At 38.8% G+C, this 13,491-nt stretch overlaps 1 protein-coding gene across 1 annotated transcript in view; it reads right to left on the bottom strand.

Annotated features, from left to right (window-relative positions):
• Window positions 1–13,491, bottom strand: part of VPS13C (vacuolar protein sorting 13 homolog C) — a 1,402,311-nt gene that overhangs the window by 1,102,458 nt on the left and 286,362 nt on the right. Inside the window, 2 exon segments of the mRNA XM_053719302.1 lie at window positions 70–164; window positions 1,122–1,263. Coding sequence (XP_053575277.1) covers window positions 70–164; window positions 1,122–1,263 — 237 coding nt within the window.

Raw genomic sequence — 13,491 nt, 5'->3', positions numbered from 1 at the left:
ATAACTCAAGCAACATAATTGCAATCTTGTATTTGTACATTTTTGATACTGCAAGTATATTTTACTCACTCTTTTAGGCAATGTAAGATTGTGAGAGCTCTCACTGTACCCAATAGCAGTAAAAAGCTTGGTCTTCTCTTCTGGGGTCATTAAGTCCTCAATTTCTACAAAGCAGCAAAGATACCTCATCATTTTGCACACAGACAGGTGGGTGAAGATACAACGTAAATAAGAACATAATTAAATATTGTACCTAAAATCTAGAGAATAAGTGTGGAAGGAATTAAAGATGATTGACTATGAGTCATGCAGACCAAGTCATAGTACACTACTTCTTATGAAAAGAGAAAAATAGAGTGAGCTCAAGAGTATAGTATGGATGTCATTGGGAGTCACAAAATGATGTTCAGATGATTTGGTAAAATGAATCCAGACTGGGGTCAGGTTACTTGGTTTGTAAGAGAACTAAAAACAGATAATAACTAATAATAATAAGAGGGTGATCCTCAACATAATAAGATCTACACAGTGATTTCTATAAACATTGTAGACAGTATACACAAAAAGGTGCAAGTCAAATATAAAATTAAGAATAACGGATTACTATATATATATATATATATAGATAGATAGATAGATAGATAGATAGATAGATAGATAGATAGATATATGGAACGACTGAAATTAAAACATGAATATAAAAAGATGTAAAGGATATAAAAAGATAAGTAAAGTTGATAAGGTACAACTGTTATAGTGATGAGAGTTGCCTGAATTACAAATATTTGTTGCAAAAATGGACTTGTGTTGCTAACAAAGAGTGGACTTTTTTAATGGGTGCACCACCTGGCTAATTTTACTGAACACTTGACTAGAGTTGAAGTCAATATTAAGCTAAAATGAGCTAATATTAAAAAATGTTTGCAATGTTTATTGCACAAAGTATCATTAAATACATTTATGCTAAATTGTGCTATTATTTTGTGCTTTGGATAGCAGAAAATGTTATAATATTAGAAAGTATTACACTGCCCCCACGCAGCTACTTTATAAATGCCACCCAGCTGGTATACTTCTCTATGAAGAATACTGAATAGTTGCAGAAAGACAGAAATTCATACTTTCAGGAACTGAGAGTTCATCAGAATCTTCTTTCTTGGCAACTTCCTTTTTGCTCCAGAATCCACCAAACCATCCCCCACTCTTCTTCTCTCCAGTCTGAGAGGACTTCTTGGCTAGAAGTTTTTGACCTGATCTAACTACCTGAAACACAAGATATATAGACTATAAACCAAATTTAATAAGCAACGTATTAATTGATATGCTTATTAATCATTTAGTTTAATGGTAAAGTCTTGTGTCAAAATAAACAGTTAAATTTCAGTTGCCCACAAAATAATGTTCTCCTACAAGACTAAAATAAACTAGTAAAATAAACTATAATGAAAATGTAATAGGCCATGGAAATGAAGGTGTGACTTTTTAATTATAAAAAGAAAACATCATCATAAACCAGTGCTTGGCAAACAAATGACCACTGGAGCTGCCATGAGAGCCAATAATCTTCTATACAACTTTATGACCTGGAAAAAACATAATTTATGCTTACCTGATAAATTAATTTATTTCATGGTGTTGAGAGTCCAAGATCCATTACTCCTGAGAATTTACCTACTGATCACTAGGAAGAGGCAAAGAGCCCCAAAGCTCAAAGAGTACTTAAAGGGACAGTAAAAATAAAAAATGTTATAAAATTCTTCACATAGTGCAGAATTATGTAACATTATCTTAGCAACAGCTTTAAAAATCAAAAGATTTGAGAGATTTTAGCTTTCAAAGTTGCACTTAACTGGTCTCCTCTCCAGGCTCTTCTGATCAGGCCTTTTCCAAAAGCAGTTCGCGGGCACACTGTCTAATCACAGCGCGCCCAACATTGCTGTTGAACTAAATGTAGCTCGCTCCCTCTCTGGTATTGGGAGCGAGCTACATTTAGTTCGGGCGTACTGTGATTAGACAGCACACCCACAAACCGCTATTGAAAAAGAAGACCTGTTTAGAAGAGCCTGGAGAGGAGACCAGGTAAGTGCAACTTTGAGAGCTAAAATCTCTCAAATCTTTTGATTTTTAAAGCTGTCAAGATAATGTTACATAATTCTGCACTATGTGAAGAATTATATAACATTTTTTAAGTTTACTATCCCTTTAACACCTACCACTTCTCTGGTATGTCAGTCTGACGTATAGCCAAGAAAAGAGAAGTAGAAAAGTAGGAAAGGACAAAGCACAGAAAATGAGGTGCAAACTAGAACTGTCACCAGAAAAAAATTACATTTAATAAACTTGGGAAGGGCTCATGTACTCTCACCACCATGGAAGAAACATAAGTTATGTTTTCTTTCATAAGAGTGGTGAGGAGTCCATGATTCAATAATCTGCCGAGGGAACAACGAAAAGTAGGAGAAATATCAGGGTATAAATGGTGCCAGAAGAATAAGATAAATAATAGGGGGTCGCCCTTAGACAAGAAAAAGAGTGCGGGGGCTGTTGACTCTCCCTATCCGAAGGAAAGGAATTTATCTGGTAAGCATAAATTATGTTTTCCTTCCTAAGATAGGGAAAGTCCACGGCTTCATTCCTTACTCTTGGGGAAACTATAACCAAGCTCCAGAGGACACTGAATGAATAACGGGAGGGAACAAAAAGGAAGAGACGGACCTTATTCTGAGGGCACTGAGCCTGCAAAACTTTTCTCCCGAAAGCTGCTTCAGCTGAAGCAAAAACATCAAAATAGTAAAAATTAGAAAAAGTATGTAAAGAGGAACAGGATCCATAGAGGCCTCGTTCTTAAAGGCATAAGAGGAAGCCACTGCTCTAGTGGAATGAGCCGTTATCCTCTCAGGAGGATGATGTCCCGCTTAGCTGTAAGCTAAGCGGATGACACTCCTTAACCAAAAAGATAGGGAAGTCGAAGTAGCCTTCTAACCCTTAACACTTCCTCGAATAGACAAAAACAAACAGGAAGATTGTCTAAACTCCTTAGTAGCCTGAAGAAAGAACTTCAAGCTGCGAACCACATCCAAATAGTGAAGAAAACATTCCTGCGATGAAGAAGGATTAGGACAAATGGAAGGAACCACAATCTCTTGATTGATGTTGCGATCCGACACAACCTTAGGAAGAAAACCTAATTTAGTACGTAAAACTGCCTTATCTGCATGAAAAATCAGATAAGGGAACTCACATCGCAAAGCAGAGATCTCAGAAACTCTGCGTGCAGAGGCAATAGCCATTAAAAAGAGAACCTTCCAAGAGAACAATTTAATGTCAACAGAATGCAGAGGCTCAAACAAAGCCTGTTGCAAAACACGAAGAACAAGATTTAGGGGGATATTTATCAAGCCGTCAACTGCAAATACGCCGGAATTCTGCAGCGTAATTGTCGCGAGCTTGATCCGACCTAGTTATCAAAGCCTACAGACTGGGAAAAGTTGACATTTGTGATGTAACATACGATCCGCCAGTCTCAATCCGACACAGATCGATGCTTATGTCATTACATATGTTTCTCCGAACACACATTCGGCTCTATTTGACCCCTTTTCCCATTTATCACATTTCTAACAGGTATGCTTGCGGCTATTCCGGCCCAGCGTACCTGGTTTTCAATCCGCCACCCTGGAGGTCACGGATGCCATAGAAATCAATGGGAGTCTGAAAGCATCGAAAGTTTATGTTCGATGCTGCCAGATATCCCATTGATTTCAATGGTTGAAAACAAGTAACGTTTACACCTAACACCTTAACATAAGCCCCGGGTCTAAACACCCCTAATCTGCCGCCCCCAACATGGCCTCCACCTACATGTTATTAACCGCTATTCCCCCGCTCCTGGACCCCGCCCGCAACCTAAATAAAGTTAACCCCTATGCCGCCACTCCCGGACCCCGCTGCCACTAAATAAAAGTATTAACCCCTAAACCTCTGGCCTCCCACATCACCACCACTAACTAAACCTATTAACCCCTAAACTGCCAGCCCCCCACATCGCCATAAACTAAATTATGCTATTAACCCATAAACTTAACAAGCCGCTAACTTTAAATTAAAATTACAACATTCCTATCTTAAAATAAATTTAAATTTACCTGTAGAATTAAAATAAACTAAACTATTAATTAACCTACCCTAACTATTATACTACAAATAAATTAAACTACCAATCAAATCAACTAAATTACAAATTAAAAAACCCTAACCCTACTCAAATTATTTAAATCTACTATTAAACATTATTAAAAATTGCTAAATTGGCAAAAAAAAATAAACACTAAGTTACAAAAAATAAAAAACACTAAATTACGGGAAAAAAAAAACGAAACACATTAACAAAAATAAAAAAAGAATTACACCTAATCTAATAGCCATATCAAAATAAAAAAAAAAAACCCTAGCCTACAATAAACTACCAATGGCCCTTAAAAGGGCTTTTTGTAGGGTATTGCCCCAAAGAAATCAGCTCTTTTACCTGTAAAATAAAATACCAGTAAAACCCACCACCCAACCAACCAACCCCCCAAATAAAAAAACTAAAATAACCTAAGCCCTGAAAAGGGCATTTGTATGGGCATTGCCCTTAAAAGGGCATTTAGCTCTGTACCTGCCCAGACCCTAATCTAAAAATAAAACCCACCCAAAAAAAACCTTAAATAAACCTAACACTAACTCCAACGATCCACTTACAGTTATTGAAGTCCCGCTGGAAGGATCCATCCAGCGAGCAAGAAGTCTTCACCCGGGCGGCCTCTTCCATCTTCATCCAGCCGGCGAAATCCTCATCCAGGCGGCAAGAAGTCTTCATCCAGACGGCATCTTATATCTTCATCCATCCAGCGCGGAGCGGGTCCTCCTGAAGACAGCTCCTCTTCATACGGTCGATTGAGCTCTCATCCTGTGGGCTGATTGGAACAGCCAATAGGATGAGAGCTGCTCAAATCCTATTGGCCAAATGGGACACCCAATAGTATTTTAGCAGCTCTAATCCTATTGGCTGATTGGAACCTTTCAGCCAATAGGAATGCAAGGGACGCCATTTTGGATTACGTCACGTGCATTGAAGTTTACGGCGGCGACCGTATGAAGAGGAGCTCTGCGCCGGATGCCATCAGGATGGACCCGCTCCGCACCGGATGGATGAAGATAGAAGATGCCGTCTGGATGAAGACTTCTTGCCGCCTGAATGAGGACTTCGCCGGCTGGATGAAGATGGAAGAGGCCGCCCGGAAGAAGACTTCTTCCCGGCTGGATGGAGCCTTCAAGCGGGACTTCAATAACTGTAAGTGGATCGTCGGGGGTTAGCGTTAGGCTTATTTAAGGGTTTTTTGGGTGAGTTTTATTTTTAGATTAGGGTCTGGGCAGGTAAAAGAGCTAAATGCCCTTTTAAGGGCAATGCCCATACAAATGCCCTTTTCAGGGCAATGGGGAGCTTAAGTTATTTTAGGTAGGTTTTTTATTTGAGGGGGTTGGTTGCTTGGGTGGTGGGGTTTACTGTTGGGGGTGTTTGTATTTTATTTTTTTTTACAGGCAAGAGAGCTGATTTCTTTGGGGCAATGCCCCGCAAAAGGCTCTTTTAAGGGCCATTGGTAGTTTATTGTAGGCTAGGGGTTTTTTTTATTTTGGGGGGGCTTTTTTATTTTGATAGGGCTATTAGATTAGTTTTATTCTTTTTTATTTTTGATAATGTGTTTTTTTTTTGGTAATTTAGTAATTTTTAATAATGTTTAATAGTATATTTAAATAATTTGAGTAAGGTTAGGTTTCTTTAATATGTAATTTAGTTAATTTAATTGGTAGTTTAATTTAATTGTAGTATAACAGATAGGGTAGGTTTAAATAGTAATAGTTTAAAAATAGTTTATTTTAATTCTACAGGTAAGTTTAAATTTATTTTAAGATAGGGATGTTGTAATTTTAATTTAAAGTTAGTCGCTTGTTAGGTTTAGGGGTTAATTTTATTTAGGTTGCTGGGGGGTCCGGGAGCGGCGGGATAGGTGTAAATAACTTTATTTAGGTTGTGGCGGGGTCCGGGAGTGGCGGGATAGGGATTAAACATTTTTGTATAGTGGCGGCATTTAGTGACAGGGTATAAATAAAGTTGGTAAAAAAACAAATAGACGCGAGATCAATGACTGCTAGTTAACAACATTCCGATGCTCATCGCCCCGTACTTGGCGCGTCTTTTTGCCGGCTTTTTTTTATAAATATGGAGATCAAATTCAGGTCTGCGGCCGCGATGTAAGGCAAACGTATTGGTTCCGCGAATGCAGCATAGTTGAGGCTTTGATAAATATCCCCCTTAGGCTCCAATGAGGAGCCCCAGATCTAAACACGGGTCTGATCCTAATCAGAACCTTAACAAACGACTGCACGTCTGGAAGCTCAGCCAGCCTCTTATGCAATAAAACTGACAGGGCCGAAATCTGTCCTCTCAGGGAACTAGCAGAAAAGCCCTTCTCCAGTCCATCCTGGAGAAAAGATAAGATCATGGAAACCTTAACTCTGTGCCAGGAAAAACCACACTCTTCACACCAGAATAAGTAGGTCCTCCACCCTTTGTGGTAGATACGCAGAGTAATTGGTTTATGAGCATGAATAAGAGTATCAATGATACCTCTCTTTGCTAAGACTAAGTGTTCAATCTCCACACAGTCAGCCTCAGAGAATCTAGATTTTCATGAACAAATGGACCTTGTAACAGCAGGTCTCTGCGACAAGGTAACTTCCACAGAGGAGATAAGGAGAACCCACTAGATCCGCGAACCACGTCCTTTGCGGCCACGATGGAGCAATCAGGATTACTAATACCCGCACAAAAACAATCAGCACGGCTGCACCAGAAAAACTGACGAGGAGAGCTTCGTAATGTGGTAAAAGGATTTATTGGGCAAAAATATAAAATCAAAAATTATACTGACATAGTCACCATCAAGTGAAAAATAACTCACTCCCGGACCGGAGTGAGTAAAGAGTAGCAAAAAAGAAACAGTATACGCGTTTCGTGCGGGACTACCGCACTTGATCACTACATATCTAACAAATTCTAATGCTACTCTTAAATAGCCACAAGCTATCTAATTAGTACAGCTTCCTGTTAACTCTTAAGTGGCTATTACTAAAACCTGACACACAAAATAGAATAAACTATACCTTAATAGCAGAAATGTGATAAACATTCTAAGCACAAATTTAAACACTATTTTAAACACAATATTATTTAAAGAGGATATTATTAGCTTGTCACATAAATGTAAGAGTGAAACCCACACAAGCATTTATCTGAAAGCATTTATGTGAAAGCAGGGACAATAAGAAACACGTACTTGTAAACTAACATGATTTAGATTAATTTAAATAAAACCAATTTAAACAAATAAATTCACATCTGTTTCAATATTTAATCCCTCTGGTGATCTAGTTTGTAGATAAAAAATCCACTTCACTTCTTTCTTACATAGGGCATAATCCCTATCACCACCTCTTTTTGTCCAGGGTACATGATCAATAGCTTGAAAAAGAGCCAATGAGGAATCCCCATTGTGTTCAAATTTAAAATGCGAAGCTACCGATGTGAACACATCAGGGTCATCAATGTCCCTGAGATGTTCAAGGGCCCTATCTTTGAGAGCCCTCTTTGTTTTTCCTGTATACTGTTTTTTGCACCCCCCACAGGTAAGGAGGTACACAACATGTGTGGACTTGCAAGAAAGGGAAAATCTGATGTCATACTCTTTATTGGTGACACTTGATCTAAAAGTGTTCCCTTCAATGACATAATTACATGTTTTACAAATTCTCGCCCTACATTTGTGGAACCCTATTCTCCTTTGAAGCCAGGTCCCAGATTTTTTCTCTGGTAACATGGAAGGCGCAACAAAATTGCCAATGGTTTTGGCTCGTCTGGAGACACATTGTACCCCATCTGCAATTACTTTACTGAGAATAGAATCATTCTCAAGTATTGGGAGACATTCCCTAATGATATTGCTAATATTTTTAAATTCCAAACTGAAAGGGGTACTGAAAATAACTTTATTGGTATGATCTCTCTTTTTTTGTTTTTTATGTTTTTTGTAGGTAAGTAAAGAGTGTGTCAGGTTTTAGTAATAGCCACTTAAGAGTTAACAGGAAGCTGTACTAATTAGATAGCTTGTGGCTATTTAAGAGTAGCATTAGAATTTGTTAGATATGTAGTGATCAAGTGCGGTAGTCCCGCACGAAACGCGTATACTGTTTCTTTTTTGCTACTCTTTACTCACTCCGGTCCGGGAGTGAGTTATTTTTCACTTGATGGTGACTATGTCAGTATAATTTTTGATTTTATATTTTTGCCCAATAAATCCTTTTACCACATTACGAAGCTCTCCTCGTCAGTTTTTCTGGTGCAGCCGTGCTGATTGTTTTTGTGTTGGCTGCTGCTTGTCGGACGTCTTGGGCGGAGACTCCTCCTGTATGGCTCCTGGATTCTGACGTCGGCGGTGAAGGGGGGGGCACAAGTGTGTACACGCCGAAGAAACGCTGAAGCAACGCTGTGTGGCATTGTCTGCAAGAAGATGGGTAAGCACTGCTTCTTTTTTGTATCGATGTTGTGCCTTATTCTTGCCCTTTGAAGCGGTTGCACGTCGTAAGCAGCATTGCCTATGCCCGTGAGAGGTTAGCGTTCATACAGGTGCGTTATTTTGTGTGCGGTACTGAAGAGTAAGACCCCCTGCCCTTTATCACACATGCAGGTGTAGCCTTTAAGTCGATTCTACATTGGTAATCATATTTTGTATTGGGCTTCAGAGATTGCCTATTGGGTATGGACATAAGTGAATCTTTAACAAAAAATCAATTTTGAGGATTCAGTCTGTGTATTGACTCCTTTAACTGACATAGTACCTTTCAAGTATGTCTGACACACGTGAAAGTTTTGTTTTAAAAGATTTGGGAGATACTCTTGATCAGTATGAGCAAGACCTGGATTCCCTTTCCTTGGACAATGAAAATACACTGGATAATTTGTTTTTTCATATTGATGAACTTCGTAGAAAGGACATCAAGTTGGATCTAGATATCAAAGCATTCCTATTGTATAAAAAATATGAACGTATTCCAAGAGGACTCAGAATAAGAAAGTTTCCTTCATTTTTGGTTACAGATTCCGATTTCATATTAAAATGGAATAAAATTCTTAATGACTGTTCATTTGCACTAATGGAATTGCTGATTGATTATAAAAAACAACAACGACAAGAACAAATTATCTTGATAAAAGCAATTCAGACTGATTTACAAAATTTACAGACAGATCCTGACTTTAAGGAATATGATGTTAAATTTGAACAAAACATGTTAAAATTTTCTAAAGAATTGTGGGATTTTAAGAAAACCAAATTGTCCAGGGATAAAAGGGATTATGAGGCTAACAGAGTCTATAGGTGGAATAAAGGTCCACAAAAGAGTTTTTCGTTTACCAAATCAAGTTCACAGCAGAATAGTAATTATGAAAAAGCTAAAACACAGCAAAGTAAACACAATAAAAAAATTAGGTTTGCAGAGACAGATTATGATGTGGATACATCAGATCATGATTCCCCAGATGACACAGCAGTGACTCAGGGGATATCAGTAATGGATGTTCCAGAATTGGTAACAGGCCCTTCAAAAAACGGGGAGAGCCTGGCACTAAAACCTATAAGAAAAAAACTAGAAGAGGCAGCAGGGGAAGAAAAAGAAAAAATAAAAACAGACAAGAGACATTATTACCCCAGACAGAAGAAAATTCAGACTCGCAAATATGTCTAAAAAATGTTGTAAATTTATCTCAACATACCCTGACTTTAGCAGAAACAGAGGTTCTTAGCTTAGGTTTAAATTTCTCCCCTACCAGTCATTTCAGTCTGTTCGACACCATCCTGGATGTCAACAAATTTGTCAGAAAATTGACACTCAGAAAACATTTTTTTACAGAGAGCCAGGATGGTGACGAACAGAATGATACTCCTGAAAATACTCTAGCCACTGCTGATGAGCAAGCACTTGATTGTGAGTCTCTAATACTCTTTAGGGATCAATGTGCAATAGCTGATCTTATAACGCTGGGAGAAGAATCTGAGAATTTGGAGGGATCACTTGTTGACTTAGGAGCAGCTCATGGAAATGAAGTTGTGACTAGTTTCCCTAAAATGAAGGGTAGAAGCTCTTTTTACCCTGTACACACAAGAGGGAAGAGCTTGGATATCTTCCAAAGGAGTGTAGAGCATAAATTAATAAAGCTTTCAGAAAGAGTTAACTCCAGAATCTCCAAAATGCCCTTTAGTCGACACAGCAACATTACCACCAGTCAGCATAAGGCACTTACCTCTTTAAAGGAGAACAAGAATATAGTAATAAAAGCATCTGATAAGGGTGGTAATGTTGTTGTGATGGACAGGGAATATTACCTCTTTGAGTCACTGAGACAACTCAGAGATGAGGAAGTATACATTAAATTGAAGGAAAATCCAACTAAAATCTTTAGAGAACAGTTAGAAGGAATTGTCAACCTGGGGTGTCAAATAGGCATCATACCGGAGCATAAAAAAGAATTATTCTTGCCTAAAGCTCCAAACGTACCAATTTACTATTTTTTACCTAAGCTACACAAGGACCCAGTACATCCGCCAGGCAGACCCATCATCTCAGGGGTGGGTTCCTTGTTGGAGCCCATCTCTGAGCTGATTGATAGTTTTCTTCAACCTCTTGTTGCTAACCTTCTGAGTTTTATACAGGACTCCACTCAGGTGTTGAAAAGTATGCATACCCTTGAATGGAAAAGTACTTACAGGTTTGTAACTATTGACGTAGCTTCATTGTACACCTCCATTCCACACCGCAGGGGGTTAGAAGCAATTTCGGGTGTTTTAGACAAACAATCACAATATTCAGAAGATGTTAAGCACTTTTTGTCTATTACAGTCGAATTCTTGCTAACTCACAACTATTTTTTGTTTGAGGGTACTTACTATCTGCAGAGACGTGGAACAGCGATGGGGGCAAAGTTTGCCCCATCGTACGCCAACCTCTATATGGGTTGGTGGGAGTTGTTGCACGTCTTTGCGGATAGTAACCCCTTCAAGTCTAGAATTTTATTTTTTGGTCGCTATATCGATGACCTCCTGTTGGTGTGGGATGGAGATGTACAGTCTATCTGTTCCTTCTTTGATTATTTAAATCTTAATGATTTTAATTTGAAGTTTGTAGGAACATACAGTGAATCAAAAATAAATTTTTTGGATATTGAATTATCAATTGAACCAGACCATGGCCTAATAATTTCTGACATACATAGAAAACCCACTGGGGGTAATACCATTCTTAACTTTAGGTCATGTCATCCTCCACATGTTTTAAAAGCTATCCCCAAAGGCCAATATATACGCACAAAGCGTATTTGTTCTAAGGAGACATTATATCAGAAACAAAGTGAAATTCTTAAAACACGTTTGATGGCTAGGGGCTATTCAGAAAAACTCTTAAACAGTACCAAAACAATTGTTGACAATATCCCCCGTAACTCTTTACTTACCTACAAAAAACATAAAAAACAAAAAAAGAGAGATCATACCAATAAAGTTATTTTCAGTACCCCTTTCAGTTTGGAATTTAAAAATATTAGCAATATCATTAGGGAATGTCTCCCAATACTTGAGAATGATTCTATTCTCAGTAAAGTAATTGCAGATGGGGTACAATGTGTCTCCAGACGAGCCAAAACCATTGGCAATTTTGTTGCGCCTTCCATGTTACCAGAGAAAAAATCTGGGACCTGGCTTCAAAGGAGAATAGGGTTCCACAAATGTAGGGCGAGAATTTGTAAAACATGTAATTATGTCATTGAAGGGAACACTTTTAGATCAAGTGTCACCAATAAAGAGTATGACATCAGATTTTCCCTTTCTTGCAAGTCCACACATGTTGTGTACCTCCTTACCTGTGGGGGGTGCAAAAAACAGTATACAGGAAAAACAAAGAGGGCTCTCAAAGATAGGGCCCTTGAACATCTCAGGGACATTGATGACCCTGATGTGTTCACATCGGTAGCTTCGCATTTTAAATTTGAACACAATGGGGATTCCTCATTGGCTCTTTTTCAAGCTATTGATCATGTACCCTGGACAAAAAGAGGTGGTGATAGGGATTATGCCCTATGTAAGAAAGAAGTGAAGTGGATTTTTTATCTACAAACTAGATCACCAGAGGGATTAAATATTGAAACAGATGTGAATTTATTTGTTTAAATTGGTTTTATTTAAATTAATCTAAATCATGTTAGTTTACAAGTACGTGTTTCTTATTGTCCCTGCTTTCACATAAATGCTTTCAGATAAATGCTTGTGTGGGTTTCACTCTTACATTTATGTGACAAGCTAATAATATCCTCTTTAAATAATATTGTGTTTAAAATAGTGTTTAAATTTGTGCTTAGAATGTTTATCACATTTCTGCTATTAAGGTATAGTTTATTCTATTTTGTGTGTCAGGTTTTAGTAATAGCCACTTAAGAGTTAACAGGAAGCTGTACTAATTAGATAGCTTGTGGCTATTTAAGAGTAGCATTAGAATTTGTTAGATATGTAGTGATCAAGTGTGGTAGTCCCGCACGAAACGCGTATACTGTTTCTTTTTTGCTACTCTTTACTCACTCCGGTCCGGGAGTGAGTTATTTTTCACTTGATGGTGACTATGTCAGTATAATTTTTGATTTTATATTTTTGCCCAATAAATCCTTTTACCACATTACGAAGCTCTCCTCGTCAGTTTTTCTGGTGCAGCCGTGCTGATTGTTTTTGTGTTGGCTGCTGCTTGTCGGACGTCTTGGGCGGAGACTCCTCCTGTATGGCTCCTGGATTCTGACGTCGGCGGTGAAGGGGGGGGCACAAGTGTGTACACGCCGAAGAAACGCTGAAGCAACGCTGTGTGGCATTGTCTGCAAGAAGATGGGTAAGCACTGCTTCTTTTTTGTATCGATGTTGTTACTAATACCCGCTCCTGCTTGATGCGGGCCACCACTTGAGGAAGAAGCGGTAATGGAGGAAAAACATATGAGTTTAAACCTCCTGGGCACTGCAAGTGCATCTATTAGATCCGCTTGGGGATCCATTGACTTCGACCCTTACCAGGGTAGCTTGGTATTGAGACGGGACGCCATGAGATCTATCTCCGGCGTCCCCCACTTGCTGCATATCTCTGCAAATACCGTGTGATGTAGAGACCATTCCCCAGGGTGGAAGGATTGCCTGCTGAGAAAATCCGCCTCCCTGTTGTCCACACCTGGAAAGTGAATAGCTGAAAGCGAACAGCTGTGGGACTCCGCCCACTCCAGAATCTGAGATACTTCCTTCATCGCCAAGGAACTTCTCGTTACCCACTGATGGTTGATGTAAGCCACTGAGGACATATTGTCTGAATGGAATC

The sequence above is a fragment of the Bombina bombina genome, chromosome 6 (genome assembly GCF_027579735.1).
Source record: "Bombina bombina isolate aBomBom1 chromosome 6, aBomBom1.pri, whole genome shotgun sequence".
NCBI lineage: Eukaryota > Metazoa > Chordata > Amphibia > Anura > Bombinatoridae > Bombina > Bombina bombina.
This window is presented reverse-complemented; position numbering and strand designations above follow the sequence as displayed.